At 45.5% G+C, this 16,238-nt stretch overlaps 2 protein-coding genes across 5 annotated transcripts in view; one reads left to right on the top strand and one right to left on the bottom strand.

The window, feature by feature from the left end:
- Nucleotides 1–1,692, bottom strand: part of LOC117500062 (protein FAM160B2-like) — a 42,957-nt gene extending 41,265 nt beyond the window's left edge. Inside the window, exons 1-2 of one of the 2 annotated variants that reach the window (XM_034152757.1) lie at nt 1,357–1,691; nt 1,218–1,312 (exon numbers count right to left, since the gene is read on the bottom strand). In XM_034152757.1, the coding sequence (XP_034008648.1) occupies nt 1,218–1,268 (51 nt within the window). In that variant the 5' untranslated portion in view covers nt 1,269–1,312; nt 1,357–1,691. Of the gene's footprint in view, nt 1–1,217 lie in introns of both variants that reach the window. The other variant, XM_034152758.1, reaches the window with a different exon arrangement.
- Nucleotides 1,693–1,790: 98 nt separating this feature from the next.
- Nucleotides 1,791–15,659, top strand: LOC117500063 (gelsolin-like; the record flags this gene model as incomplete). 3 transcript variants are annotated; one of them, XM_034152761.1, is given in 8 exon segments in its annotated part: nt 1,791–1,862; nt 8,745–8,933; nt 9,806–9,960; nt 10,556–10,717; nt 11,183–11,242; nt 13,901–13,990; nt 15,335–15,424; nt 15,527–15,659. In XM_034152761.1, coding segments are annotated over 7 exon segments (871 nt in total), but the record flags the coding sequence as incomplete, so codon positions are not given.
- Between the last annotated feature and the right edge of the window lie 579 nt (nt 15,660–16,238).

Below are 16,238 nucleotides of genomic sequence, written 5' to 3'. Positions count from 1 at the left end.
ATTTCCTCATATTCCAAAACATGGAGGAGAAATTAGCGGTAGGGAATCACCCGGTGCTTTATGACCAGTCCCTATTTACCTACCGGGATATAAACCTGAGGAGCCAGGCATGGAGGGAGGTGGCAGAGACAGTGGTAGGTTTTCACCTGTTTGGAGTTTATATCCACTTTACTTCGGGCTTTTTTGCTTCGTATGTCGGGGGCGGGAGATTCATGTGATTGGTTGTTGGTGCCTTGCTCGCAAAAAATTCCCAAGCTTCAGATACGCCCACCTCCAAGATTCTTTTAACGCTGCTGTGTGGACGCTCCGTTAGTGTTTACTTCCTGTCTGCCTGATTTATCTGACGTCCAGCGCTCCGTCTTTTAACCTCCTTTCTCTTTCTTGATCCTCCTTAGCAACCTTCATTACAGTCCTTGACAGTGGTCTGTACGGCTGGATTAACAACGTGTCACATGTTAAGAATTTACAATCAGAATCGAGTATTCAACTAAGCCGTGTAATAAAAGTTGTTAGTAGCCTTAATGGCCTACACAGTGGTCATGCTATACCACATCGCCCTTCACTGGATACAAAAAATACCTAGCCATTCTTTTGCGGTTATTTTGGTAAAGTAACTCAAAAGTAATATAAAAGTAGTGTAACTCATTACATTTCAGAGACAGTAATATTGTGATGTGACGTATTACTTTAAAAAGACAGTAATAAGTCATATGTAATATATTACATTTTGGAAGTAACTTGCCCAACACTGGTACTGGTGTGTGTGTGTGTGTGTGTGTGTGTGTGTGTGTGTGTGTGTGTGTGTGTGTGTGTGTGTGTGTGTGTGTGTGGTGTGGTGTGTGTGTGTGTGTGTGTGTGCGTGTGTGTACGTGTGTGGGCGCGTTTGTGTGTGTGTGTGCGTGCGTGTTTATAACGTGCAGACTCAGGTCTGAACACCTGGACACATTCCTCCACTCAGCAGCAGGTAAACAGGAAGTAGCTTTAGCTGCAGCTAGCTCTTCAGAAACTCTTTTAAAGTAAACAACAACAACAGACAGCCCCACGCGCTGCGACACAGACAGGAAGACAGACAGACAGACAGACAGGCACTCCACCTGTCTATCTGTCCTCCACCTTCACTCTCTGACACTTTATTCACTTTTTACTGTCAGCTAACTAAAGCTAATAGAGGCTAACGGCTAACAGAAGCTAACGGCTAATGACAGCTGTTGACTCACCGTCTCCAGCGCGTGCAGCAACATGCTACCTAGCTTACTGAACGCCTCCATTCTCCCGCAAAACCTCTCCGTTAACCCGGTTAGTTCCCGGTTATTTCCCGGTTAGTTCCCGGTTATTTCCCGGTTAGTTCCCGGTTATTATCCGGCTATATCAACATGTTGACAAACTAAACTAAACAGCTGACCGTCCGTCAAGCCAGATCTATGAGATGTCAACATCCGGGGAGGACTTTCAAAATAAGTGAACACAATCCACATCCGGTTTCTAAATAAGAGCATCGCGTCTGAGGAAAAGCCCAGCGCCATATAGAGACTATTCTATTATACGGCTCTGGAAAAGCCCAATAATAATAAAGAACGTTTTAAATAATAAAGAATATTTTGAACCTGAATGACCTCTGTAGTGTTCTTGTTTACCTGAACACCTGAGAGGTTAGGAGAATGAGGACAGGTGACAGGTGAGTGGATATAAAGATGATTTATTCAGCGGTCGGACAGGTTTCAGCTCTTTGTGTTAGCTGGGTGTGTCTGTGTGGGGGGGGGGGGGTAGAGTTACCTGGGTGCCCCTCCCCCCTCAGCCCCTCCCCCTCCTCATCCTCTCAGGTGAGCTCAGCCTTCAGAAACGTTCCAGCAGCTGAACTGAACGTGAGTCCTCTCTACCTGAGCTTCACTTTTACTCCTTTCATATAAACCTGTCGGTGTGTGTGTCTCTCGGTGTGTGTCTCTCGGTGTGTGTGTCTCTCGGTGTGTGTGTCTCTCAGTGTGTGTGTCTCTCGGTGTGTGTCTCTCAGTGTGTGTGTCTCTCGGTGTGTGTCTCTCGGTGTGTGTGTCTCTCGGTGTGTGTGTCTCTCAGTGTGTGTGTCTCTCGGTGTGTGTCTCTCGGTGTGTGTGTCTCTCGGTGTGTGTGTCTCTCGGTTTGTGTGTCTCTCTGTGTGTGTCTCTCTGTGTGTGTCTCTCGGTGTGTGTCTCTCGGTGTGTGTGTGTCTCTCGGTGTGTGTGTCTCTCGGTGTGTGTGTAGCTCGGTGTGTGTGTAGCTCGGTGTGTGTAGCTCGGTGTGTGTGTGTCTCTCGGTGTGTGTGTCTCTCGGTGTGTGTCTCTCAGTTTGTGTGTCTCGGTGTGTGTAGCTCAGTTTGTGTGTCTCTTGGTGTGTGTGTCTCTCAGTGTGTGTGTAGCTCGGTGTGTGTCTCTCAGTGTGTGCGTAGCTCGGTGTGTGTGTCTCTCGGTGTGTGTGTCTCCAGGTGTGTGTCTCTCGGTGTGTGTGTCTCTCGGTGTGTGTGTCTCTCGGTGTGTGTGTCTCTCGGTGTGTGTGTCTCCAGGTGTGTGATCGTCAGGTAAACTGTTTATCTGTATTAACTCCGAGAGGAGTCACACCTGCAGAACAAAAGGACTCTTCAGAGCTGCAGGGTGTAACTGATCCAGAATCTACCTGGAATCTACCTGGGCGTGTCACTTCCTGTTCCTCATGATCACAGAAGAGTCACTGAGGAAGACTCCTTTTGAGGAAGAGTCCCTTTGAGGAAGAGTCTGATCCTTTACAACAAACACTCTGGCCCAATCCCAAACCACCCCCTACACACCCCCCTACGTTGTGATCAGCTGTTTTAGCGCAGGGCTGCTGTACAGCATGTCTGTGCACACGGAGACCGACTCTGTCGTCCGGTGATCTAACCGTCTTCTGGAAAAGCTTCACAAGTACGTCGGTACGCAAATGCGCTTTGTGACACAAGTGACGGTACGCATTTCAGATTGTTGCCGCGCATGCGTACCTGCGTAGCAGTTATGTGCACCCCTGCATATAGGGGTAGTGGTGGTCTAATAGATAGTGAGGTGGGCTGAAGATCGGAAGGTTGTGAGTTCAAATCCCCCCAGGAACACCACCACTAGTGCGCCCTTGAGTAAGGCACTTAGCCCTTAGTTACTCCAGGGAGAATGTCCCTGTAATTGGTAAGTCGCTTTGGATGAAATGTAATATACATTGAAAAAAAAAAAAAAAAATGTAATACCATCCTGTCACCTGTAGACCCTCAGAAGCCTGGCCACAGACCCTCAGGTGATCAGGACCAGAACCAGAGACCATCAGGCAGTGGCGGATGGTGGTCTTTTATTTTGGTGGGGCTCTTGACGTACCGGAAGTGACCTACCGGAAGTGACCTACCGGGGGGGTCCGGGGGGTTTACCCCCCCGGGAAAAAAAATCGAGAAATGACCCCTTAAATGATGACTTCTGGTGATGTTAGAGGGGGGGGGAAAGGAGAAATCGAGGCTTAAAAATATGAGAAGACTGATCAATACCTCCATAATCTTCAGTGTGGAAAATATTATTTATCAACCTGAACATCTACTACTTTACCAGGAATTTGTGTTCTCAGAACTGGTCTGTTTTTTTCTTTCTTAAAACTGTTCATGTTTTATGAACCAACACCTTCACCAAGTGGCTTTACAGTGAACTGCATGTGAGATATAAAATTAATAGCATCTTTTCAGTAGCATTAATTATAAATATTTAAGTGGTTCAATACAAGTCACTACAGCATTTCAAACTGAACTGTGAATAAATGCAATTTAAAAAAAATAACCACAGCACAAAATGTCAAATTGTGTTTTTTCTTTGTTTCTCTGAGGATTATTTACAAACAGGCTTATTTACATATAGCAATAACTCAGAAATGAAAAAGCTACATCGTCTAACACGAACAACCAGTTAGCATAATGATAATATATGTGTTATGTACAATGTAACTGGCAAGGCTAGAGCAAGAAAGAACATAAAGTTTGCAAAAGGTTTAAATAACTTCAAGTATCTGTCTTCAGATTACATGGAGGTTTTAGTCCGATGGGAAGCAGATTTTAAGCGACACCGAAGATAAACCAAAGATGTGGTGGAGCTGCAAACCGTGTAGTGTTGCTGGGACAGGAGCTATAACCGTTGGAAAATACATCACAGACAATGCAACAAACGTGGAGACAGAACAATCACTTCTGTGATAAATGCCCACTTATTAATAAACTTCTAACAACCATGGGAAACCTCCTCTCTACATATAAAGTGATATCCAGCTTATTGGCCTATAGCACCTTTTTTACTGCTTTGAATAACAAAATGTGCAACAGGCAGAAAAAAGACAAAAGGAAACAAGAAACAACTGTTCCTCTGGGGAAAAGGAGTCGAACGCAACAGGTTTCCAAACAGTACTCATGTTCCTGGACTTTGTGGTTGAACAAAACATCTTAGGTATCCAAAAGTAACTTCACAACATTCTGCATTAATTATGCATTAACATTAATTGTCTCTCTAATGAAACGCATTTTTTTAAGGGTCGGCCATCTGTGTTTGCTGCGAGAGCTTGTGTGTGTGTGTGTGTGTGTGTGTGTGTGTGTGTGTGTGTGTGTGTGTGTGTGTGTGTGTGTGTGTGTGTGTGTGTGTGTGTGTGTGTGTGTGTTGTGTGTGTGTGTGTGTGTGTGTGTGTGTGTGTGTGTGTGTGTGTGTGTGTGTGTGTGTGTGTGTGGTGTGTGTGTGTGTGTGTGTGTGTGTGTGTGTGTGTGTGTGTGTGTCTATTTGTAGAGGAATGTTGCCCTTCTCTCCTTCTGAGTGGCAAACCTCTCAATGACTCTGGTGTTGAAGTCAGGAATGCTCCTAATGAGTTTTTTCTCAATTGACAGCATAGCCAGAGCATTCAGGCGATCCTGTGTCATGCTGTTCCTCAAGAAAGTCTTTATCCTTTTCAGAGTGGAAAAGCACCTCTCTGCCTCAGCCGTAGCCATGGGTGTGGTTACAAGAACCTTCAGAAGACTGACAGTCTCTGTGAATGTCTCCTGCAGATTATTGTCAAGGAAGAACTGGAGCAGAGTAACAGCACCACTGCAAGCCCTGAACTGGTCATTGTCTTAGACGAGGGACAGTTCCGTCTTGAGCTTTGCCTTGTCCAGTAGAGGGTAGGCCTCCACAGTTGTTTCCAGCGCTGCTTCAGGGAATGTTCGGCTGTGCTGCTGGAACAGGTCTCCTTGCAGGAGGGTGGAGCTGATGAGGTGTTTGGTGAAGGAAAATCTCTCCTTTGCGTGACTCAGTATGGTATCACATACCTATGAAATAATGCACAATGAAAAAATCAAGACATAATAAATAACAGAATCACCTTTTCACATCTATCAGTCATAATGTCATTAGTGTCCCCTATAACATGTGTAACAAACAAAGAGCTTTCTTGTGAATGGAACCTATCAGAATAACAGGACATCTATCTGAGCATCAACAGAACAATATTACTGTTTAAAATTAAGTCACTACAATATATACATTTAATGACTATGTTTACACTTCATTCATTTATTGTTGGGCCCTTTCTGTCCACTGTGGTTGCTTCTGGAAGCCTAAACCTTTTCTGATCTGTCTTGATCCCCTTTGAAATGTAGAGACTGTGGGACACTTTTTGCAGTTTAGGCCTTGTTAAGTGTATACAATTCAGAATGTAATAAGCAATAGGCCTTTCCATGTAGATATTTTAACTAGCCTACCTATTTATTTAATTTACAGAAAATGGGCTTTCTTGTGAAATGTATCATTATTGTGATATGAAATGACCTATATTATGAAAGGAGCTTTTAGTCATAGAACACGTTCCTATTACTGCTTACCTCTCTAGCCAACAGCTGTTGCTCTTCATGTCCAAGTCCCCTCCGTTTCTTTGTGGGCAGCTGCTGAGATCCACTGCTTTCACCAGAAGGAATGGAGTCCCTGATCCAAACCACAAGTAACCATGTACAATTACTCATTGTGGCAAGAATTGACAAATTAACTTGACTATTTGAAATAGTAGTCAGAGATACACCTTATAAACGTTATATAATATATACATTTCCAGTAAGCCTGTTTAAGATATTTAAACAAGTATGTGTGAGTTGGTCTATTGTGTTCAGCTAAATCACATTTAGGTTTCACAGATTTCCTATAATAAGCACATCTCAGCCATTGTAAATAATGATTTACCTGATTGTTTGTATGCTGCTGGTGAACCTCTTGATGAGTCCTGTGATGTAGACAGAGTCGATGTTCCTCTTCTGCAGTTGGCTAAACAGCATGTCTACATGTGGCATGATCTTGTGGAACAATGTCAGGAAAAAGCAAAAAACTTCATCTTCCATCATTCGCACAAAGCCCCCGGCTTCTCTCACTGTTATGGGATCAAAGTCACCTGAGTCTCTGATCGTCTGGAAACACCTCAGGATGTTCTCCTTGTGCTCATATACAGTGTTAACAGCACGACTGTGAAAGTTCCATCTTGTTGTGGAAGTGCCAGGAAGTCTGTGTGCCACCACTTGATCCAGGATCGCAGTTCGCTTGAATGACCTGGAGAAAAATGCAGCAAATCCACCAAGGTCTGAAAAAAATGTTCTTATCTTGGGGATGTGGGATGTTGCCTGCTGCATAATTAGGTTCAGCTGATGCGCATAGCAGTGGATGTAGTGCGCACTACTGTACACATCCTTCACTTTCCGCTGAACTCCACCTTTAGCTCCCCTCATCACCGCTGCACCGTCATAGGCTTGGGCGATTAGTTTGCCCTGTTGTCCATCGGGGAGGATAGTGCCCAGCCTCTCCATCAGCGCGGTGGCAACTGTGTCAGCATTCGCATTCTGAAGAGGAATGAACTCAAAAAAACGCTCCTGGACGTTGTTATGCGGGTCGATGTAGCGTAGCACAAGCACTAACTGGCAGTGGGTGGAAATGTCAGTTGTCTCATCCGCCTGAATAGCTAAATAACTGGCATTTTTTACTTCCTCCAGAATGTAGTCTTTACAAACTGATAACATGCAGTCCAAAAGTTCATTTTGCACCGTCTTTGAGGTGCCTTTGAAAACCGTAGCCGTTTTAAGGTGATCCTCCAACACGCTATCTAACGAGGCCAGTAGATTAACTAAACCCAGAAAAACGCCGGGGTTGTCGGATGTGTCAGCCTCGTCGTGGCCACGCAAAGCCAGGTCAAAGCCCCCACAAAATTTCACACAATCAATTATTTTAGACAAGACGTGCCTATTCTTGTCCACTTCTTCATTGTGCTTTTTCACCGAGATCTTGTACCCTTGATCTAGCTGTGCGGCTATGTTAGCTTTGCCTAGCATGGCTAGCTTAAAGGTGTTTGTCATGTGTGCCTTAGTGCACTCGTGTTTTTTAATTTTGTTGGAGAAATGCTTCATATCGTTTACTCCTATCACAGTCCACGGGCACATTGTATCTGTCCCCGGCTGTTTGAAGAGCAAGCATGGGAAACAAAAGACAGCATTTACCTGTTTGCATCCAGCTAGCCAAGCCTTTCTTGTGTACCAGCTACTTGTGAAGCCTCGTGTATAAATGTTGTCTTTTTCACGAGATTGCTGCGATATATTCAAATCGGGTTGGTCCGGTCCAAGGTCTTTAAGCAACAATTTATCTGCCAAACTTCTCCTTTCGAAAGGATTGGAGATTAGCTCTTGAACAGAATTAGGCGGGGACCGAGGTCCGGAGACTCCACCTGCACACGAAGCCATCCTCATCAACTACTGCGTCAACCGGATACGAGTCACTGTCCAAAACTACTCACAGACTGCACTGGGCGCTGACATTGGCGCCCGGTGACCGTCATCTTTGACGACGCTGATTGGCTGAAATTATATTTTCGCGGCATAGTTTACACGTTACAGATAGCAACAGTCAGCTGCTAGTGGCTGCTGCTGCACTGGTTGAAGGCTCCTCTCTTAGCGCCCAGACGAGAGAAGGTGCATGGGCAAGGCCAGGCAGGAAACATGTGACTTATCAGTAACTTTAGACATCGTAACACAATTTTAAACGAGATTTTATTGTAGATTATACATTTTACTGATACCAATTATATAATATTTACCTTGTTCATTAAAAATAAAAATAAAAATATATATATTTTTTTAAACTTTTTTTTATTTTTATTTTCATTTTAATTTTTTTTTTTTTTTTTTTTTTTCAATATGGGAAGAGGTGGGGCGGCGCCCCTAGCGCCCCTATGGACCGGCCGCCACTGCCATCAGGTGTTAGAGATCAGGACCAGAACCAGAGACCATCAGGTGTTAGAGATCAGGACCAGAACCAGAGACGATCAGGTGTTAGAGATCAGGAACAGGACCAGAACCAGAGACCATCAGGTGTTAGAGATCAGAACCAGAACCAGAGACCATCATGGTCCAGTCTGGCACTGAAACCTCACACCTCTCTCTTCCTGGTTTATGATCCTCATGGTGACATCAGGGGAAGGTGAAGGGACAGAAAATAACAACAGTTTCATGTTTCAGATGAAATATGAGTTTAACTAAAGATCAGAACACCTGAGCACCAGAACACCTGAGCACCAGAACAGCTGAGCACCAGAACAGCTGAGCACCAGAACAGCTGAGCACCAGAACACCTGAGCACCAGAACACCTGAGCACCAGAACACCTGAGCACCAGAACACCTGAGCACCAGAACACCTGAGCAGCTGCAGAGATCTCTCACTAAGGTTAATCTGTGGCTCCGCCCCCACAGGTGACATCATGGCGTTTGAAGATGCAGGTGAGAGGGCGGGGCTTCAGGTGTGGAGGGTGGAGAACATGGAGCTGGTTCCTGTTCCTGTCATTCTGTATGGAGGGTTCTACAGCGGGGACGCTTACCTTGTTCTGAAGACCCTGGAGAACCGGAGGGGAACCATGCAGCACCACCTGCACTACTGGATAGGTACTAATACTACAGTATTCATGTACTAATACTACTAACCCTGCAGCACCACCTGCACTACTGGATAGGTACTAATACTACAGTATTCATGTACTACTACTACTAACCCTGCAGCACTACCTGCACTACTGGATAGGTACTAATACTACAGTATTCATGTACTAATACTACTAACCCTGCAGCACTACCTGCACTACTGGATAGGTACTAATACTACAGTATTCATGTACTAATACTACTAACCCTGCAGCACTACCTGCACTACTGGATAGGTACTAATACTACAATATTCATGTACTAATACTACTAACCCTGCAGCACCACCTGCACTACTGGATAGGTACTAATACAGCAGTACTTGTAGTACTATATAATATTCCGAGTAATATATAATACTTGTAGAAGAGTTTCCGTTCCTTGAGCTTTAAAACAAATGGAACGTCTCTCTTATGGAGTCTCTGGAGCGGAGCAGGGAAAAGGAACCTGTTTGATAAATGTTCTTCATCCGGATCATCTCCTACTTTTATAATGTTCTAGTCATAAATCTATCGATTACATTTATGATTCGATAATCAAGGCTTCAAGATGTTTCTTTTACTGAAAAGTAGCTTTTAATAAAAGTGGGGGGGTCATTTTGACCCAAACATCGTCATTAACGGAACTCTGACTTGTAGTAATATATAATACTTGTAATACTTGTAGTAATATGTAATACTTGTAGTCATATGTAATACTTGTAGTCATATGTAATACTTGTAGTAATATGTAATACTTGTATTAATATATAATACTTGTAGTAATATATAATACTTGTAGTAATATGTAATACTAGTCTGTAGTAGCCTCTGATCTGCGCTGTGATTGGTCGGTAGGCTCTGACTGCTCTCAGGATGAAAGAGGGGCAGCGGCCATCTTTGCAGTGCAGATGGACGACTTCCTGCAGGGGAAACCGGTCCAGAACCGGGAGGTCCAGGGTCACGAGTCCAGAACCTTCAGCGGGTACTTCAAGACCGGACTCAAGTACATGGTAACACCAGAACCAGACTCAAGTACACGGTAACACCAGAACCAGACTCAAGTACATGGTAACACCAGAACCAGACTCAAGTACATGGTAACACCAGAACCAGACTCAAGTACACGGTAACAACAGAACCAGACTCAAGTACACGGTAACAACAGAACCAGACTCAAGTACACGGTAACACCAGAACCAGACTCAAGTACATGGTAACAACAGAACCAGACTCAAGTACATGGTAACACCAGAACCAGACTCAAGTACATGGTAACACCAGAACCAGACTCAAGTACACGGTAACACCAGAACCAGACTCAAGTACATGGTAACAACAGAACCAGACTCAAGTACATGCTAACACCAGAACCAGACTCAAGTACACGGTAACACCAGAACCAGACTCAAGTACACGGTAACACCAGAACCAGACTCAAGTACACGGTAACACCAGAACCAGACTCAAGTACACGGTAACTCCAGAACCAGACTCAAGTACATGCTAACACCAGAACCAGACTCAAGTACACGGTAACCCAGAACCAGAACCAGAACTACCTGTAGAGACCTGTTCCCTGTGATGACATCACTTCTTCTCTCACAGAAAGGGGGCGTGGCCTCAGGGTTCCAACACGTGGTGACCAATGAGGTGACAGTTCAGAGGGTGCTGCAGGTCAAAGGTCGACGCGTCGTCAGGGCAACGGAGGTCCCCGTCAGCTGGGAGAGCTTCAACCAGGGAGACAGCTTCATCCTGGACCTGGGAGAGGTGAGACAGGTGGAGGGGGTGAGACAGCTTCATCCTGGACCTGGGAGAGGTGAGACAGTTGGAGGGTGAGACAGCTTCATCCTTGACCTGGGAGAGGTGAGACAGGTGGAGGGGGTGAGACAGGTGGATGGGGTGAGACAGCTTCATCCTGGACCTGGGAGAGGTGAGACAGGTGGAGGGAGTGAGACAGGTGGAGGGGGTGAGATAGCTTCATCCTGGACCTGGGAGAGGTGAGACAGGTGGAGGGTGAGACAGGTGGAGAGGGGAGACAGGTGGATAGGTGAGATAGGTGGAGAGGTGCAACAGGTGGAGGGGGTGAGACAGCCTCATCCTGGACCTGGGAGAGGTGAAAAGGTGGAGGGGGTGAGACAGGTGGAGAGGTGAGACAGGTGGACAGTTGGAGAGGTGAGACAGGTGGAGAGGTGAGACAGACTGACAGATCTGAACCTGTCTCTCTCTCTGCAGGAAATCATCCAGTGGTCTGGTTCCCATAGCAACCGCTTCGAGAAGCTGAAGGCCACCGTGGTGAGTGACATCATCATAACATCATCATGACATCATCATCATGACATCATCATAACATCATCATCATGACATCATCATGACATCATCATAACACTATCATCATGACATCATCATTATATCATCATCATGACATCATCATAACATCATCATCATAACATCATCATAACATCATCATCATGACATCATCATCATGACATCATCATGACATCATCATCCTGACATCATCATGACATCATCATAACATCATCATCATGACATCATCATAACATCATCATCATGACATCATCATAACATCATCATCATGACATCATCATCATGACATCATCATAACATCATCATCATAACATCATCATCATGACATCATCATGACATCATCATCCTGACATCATCATTATATCATCATCATGACATCATAACATCATCATCATGACATCATCATAACACTATCATCATGACATCATCATAACACTATCATCATGACATCATCATTATATCATCATTATGACATCATCCTAACATCATCATCATGACATCATCATGACATCATCATAACATCATCATCATGACATCATCATAACATCATCATAACATCATCATCATGACATCATCATAACATCATCATCATGACATCATCATGACATCATCCTAACATCATCATCATGACATCATCATCATGACATCATCATGACATCATCATCATGACAACATCATGACATCATCATAACATCATCATCATGACATCATCATAACATCATCATCATAACATCATCATAACATCATCATAACATCATCATCATAACATCATCATAACATCATCATCATAACATCATAACATCATCATCATGACATCATCATAACATCATCATCATAACATCATCATAACATCATCATCATAACATCATCATAACATCATCATCATGACATCATCATAACATCATCATCATAACATCATCATAACATCATCATAACATCGCAGGTCTCCCTTGAAAAAGAGATTGTTGATCTCAATGGGATTTTTAACCTGGTTAAATAAAGGCTACAAACAAACAAACAAACATCATCATCATGACATCATCATTATGACATCATCATTATATCATCAAATCAAATCAGGTTTTATTTATATAGCACATTTTAAAAACGATTTTTGGTCGAGCCAAAGTGCTGTACATATAATAAAAACACTTTACTGCGATCGCAAACAGAAGACAATAAATTACAACAGCAAAAATAAAAATCACACACAAGGAAAAGTCAGGAGTCGTGCTCCGCTCTGACTAGAAGGCCAGAGAGAAGAAGTGAGTTTTTAGTGAGGATTTAAAAACCCCTAGGGTCTGGGCCGACCTCACATGGAGGGGCAGAGTGTTCCAGAGCCTAGGGCCAGCTGCTGAGAAGGCTCGGTGCCCTCTGGTTTTGAGCCTGGTCTTGGGCACTTACCAGCAGCAGCTGGTCAGCAGACCTTAAAGCTCTGGCTGGGGTGTAGCGCTGGAGGAGTTCAGCTATATAGGCCGGAGCCAGCCCATTTAGTGCTTTAAAAACAAATAAAAGGATTTTAAAATCAATTCTGAACCGAACTGGAAGCCAGTGTAGTGAGGCCTGAATTGGGGTGATGTGGTCGCGCTTTTTGTGGCCAGTGAGTAGACGTGCAGCTGCGTTCTGGACTAGCTGCAGGCGTTTAATTGAGGCCTGGTCCATACCCACATACAGAGCGTTGCAATAGTCCAGTCTCGAGGTTACAAAGGCGTTAATAACCCTTTCTAAGTCATTAAAAGATAAATACGACTTGTTTAGTCGTATTTAAAAAAAGGAGGTCTTGACTACGGTGCTGACCTGCTTATCAAATTTAAAAGTGCTAGTGAAGGTCACTCCAAGGTTCATGACCGAGGGGAGGATGTTTTTATTGAGAGACCCCAGAATATCAACCGGAGAGGCTGGAGGTTGGGGTCCAAAAAGGATGTCCTCAGTCTTGCTCTCGTTGAGGTTGAGAAAGTTTTGTCTCAGCCAGGATTTTATCTCTGCTAAGCAGTCCATCAGCTGCTGTAGTGAGTGTTTGACATTTGCTTTGAGAGGCAGATAGATCTGTACATCGTCGGCGTAGCAGTGGAAGGGAGTATTGTGTTTGGTGAGTATTGAACCTAGGGGCAGTATGTACATTAGAAAAAGGATGGGGCCCAGAATAGAGCCTTGGGGAACCCCACAGGTAAGAGGGGCTTTAGCAGAGGAGAAGGCACCTAGCTGAACTGAGAAGCTACGGTCTGTCAGGTAGGACCTGAACCATGCAAGGGCAGAGCCTGTGATGCCAGCGGACTGTTCAAGCCGTGACAGCAGGATGCTATGGTCCACAGTGTCAAAGGCAGCTGTCAGGTCTAACAGCACCAAGACAGCTGGGCTACCTGAGTCGGCGGCTAGGAGCAGATCATTAAAAACTCTTCAAAGGGCTGTTTCAGTGCTGTGCATGGGTTTGAAGCCAGACTGAAACTTTTCATGGATTCCATGGAGGGTTAAAAAAGACTGCAGCTGGGCGTAGACTACTCGCTCCAGGGCTTTAGATAAAAGAGGTAGCTGGGAGATGGGCCTAAAATAACATCATCATAACATCATCAAGACATCATCATCATGACATCATTACATCATCTCCACTGACTGATTGATTGGCAGGTGTCCAAAGGTATCCGTGACGATGAGCGGTGTGGGCGGTGCCAGCTGCACCTCTGTGAGGAGGGGGAGGAGCCAGAGAGGATGCTGGAGGTGATGACCTTTTCCTGTTGTCCTCTGACCTCTTCCTGTTGTCCTCTGACCTCTTCCTGTTGTCCTCTTCCTGTTGTCCTCTGACCTCTTCCTGTTGTCCTCTTCCTGTTGTCCTCTGTCCTCTTCCTGTTGTCCTCTGACCTCTTCCTGTTGTCCTCTGACCTCTTCCTGTTGTCCTCTTCCTGTTGTCCTCTGTCCTCTTCCTGTTGTCCTCTGACCTCTTCCTGTTGTCCTCTTCCTGTTGTCCTCTGACCTCTTCCTGTTGTCCTCTGACCTCTTCCTGTTGTCCTCTGACCTCTTCCTGTTGTCCTCTGACCTCTTCCTGTTGTCCTCTGTCCTCTTCCTGTTGTCCTCTGACCTCTTCCTGTTGTCCTCTGACCTCTTCCTGTTGTCCTCTTCCTGTTGTCCTCTGTCCTCTTCCTGTTGTCCTCTGTCCTCTTCCTGTTGTCCTCTGACCTCTTCCTGTTGTCCTCTTCCTGTTGTCCTCTGACCTCTTCCTGTTGTCCTCTGTCCTCTTCCTGTTGTCCTCTGACCTCTTCCTGTTGTCCTATGTCCTCTTCCTGTTGTCCTCTGACCTCTTCCTGTTGTCCTCTGTCCTCTTCCTGTTGTCCTCTGACCTCTTCCTGTTGTCCTCTGTCCTCTTCCTGTTGTCCTCTGACCTCTTCCTGTTGTCCTCTGACCTCTTCCTGTTGTCCTCTGACCTCTTCCTGTTGTCCTCTGACCTCTTCCTGTTGTCCTCTTCCTGTTGTCCTCTGTCCTCTTCCTGTTGTCCTCTGTCCTCTTCCTGTTGTCCTCTGACCTCTTCCTGTTGTCCTCTTCCTGTTGTCCTCTGACCTCTTCCTGTTGTCCTCTGTCCTCTTCCTGTTGTCCTCTGACCTCTTCCTGTTGTCCTCTGTCCTCTTCCTGTTGTCCTCTGACCTCTTCCTGTTGTCCTCTGACCCTCTTCCTGTTGTCCTCTGTCCTCTTCCTGTTGTCCTCTGACCTCTTCCTGTTGTCCTCTGGCCTCTTCCTGTTGTCCTCTGACCTCTTCCTGTTGTCCTCTGGCCTCTTCCTGTTGTCCTCTGACCTCTTCCTGTTGTCCTCTGACCTCTTCCTGTTGTCCTCTGTCCTCTTCCTGTTGTCCTCTGACCTCTTCCTGTTGTCCTCTGTCCTCTTCCTGTTGTCCTCTGACCTCTTCCTGTTGTCCTCTGGCCTCTTCCTGTTGTCCTCTGACCTCTTCCTGTTGTCCTCTGTCCTCTTCCTGTTGTCCTCTGACCTCTTCCTGTTGTCCTCTGACCTCTTCCTGTTGTCCTCTGACCTCTTCCTGTTGTCCTCTGACCTCTTCCTGTTGTACTCTGACCCCAGGTCCTCGGGGAGAAGCCTGACCTCCCTGAGGCTCACAGTGAAGACACCAAGATGGACGCCTCCAACAGGAAGCAGGCGAAGCTGTTCCAGGTAACGTCTCAGTCAGCAGACAGGCTGTTATTGTGAAGTGGAAACAGGAAGTGCTTACCTGTGTTTCAGGTGTCCAACAGGAAGTGCTTACCTGTGTTTCAGGTGTCTAACGCTGACGGGGAGCTAGAGGTCACCATGGTGGCCGACCACAGCCCATTCTCCCAGGATGCATTGCGGTCCAGCGAGTGCTTCATCCTGGACAACGGAGCTAACGGACACATCTACGTGTGGAAAGGTATCAGCTGTTCACCTGTAGTACACATCTGTTACACACACCTGTAACACACACACCTGTAACACACACCTGTAACACACACCTACAACACACACCTGTAATACACACCTGTAACACACACCTGTAACACACACCTGTAGTAACACCTGTAACACACACCTGTAACACACACCTGTAACACACACCTGTAACACACACCTGTAGTACACACCTGTAACACACACCTGTAACACACACCTGTAACACACACCTGTAACACACACCTGTAACACACACCTGTAACACACACCTGTAACACACACCTGTAACACACACCTGTAACACACACCTGTAACACACACCTGTAACACACGCCTGTAGTACACACGTGTGTGTGTGTGTGTGTGTGTGTGTGTGTGTGTGTGTGTGTGTGTGTGTGTGTGTGTGTGTGTGTGTGTGTGTGTGTGTGGGTGTGGTGTGTGTGTGTGTGTGTTGTGTGTGTGTGTGTGTGTTGTGTGTGTGTGTGTGTGTGTGTGTGTGTGTGTGGTGTGGTGTGTGTGGGGGTGTGTTTGTGGGTGGTGTGTGGTGTGGTGTGTTGTG

Source organism: Trematomus bernacchii, unplaced genomic scaffold (genome assembly GCF_902827165.1).
Source record: "Trematomus bernacchii unplaced genomic scaffold, fTreBer1.1, whole genome shotgun sequence".
NCBI lineage: Eukaryota > Metazoa > Chordata > Actinopteri > Perciformes > Nototheniidae > Trematomus > Trematomus bernacchii.
Note: the sequence above shows the minus strand (reverse complement) of the source record. Positions and strands in the feature narration are given on the sequence as shown.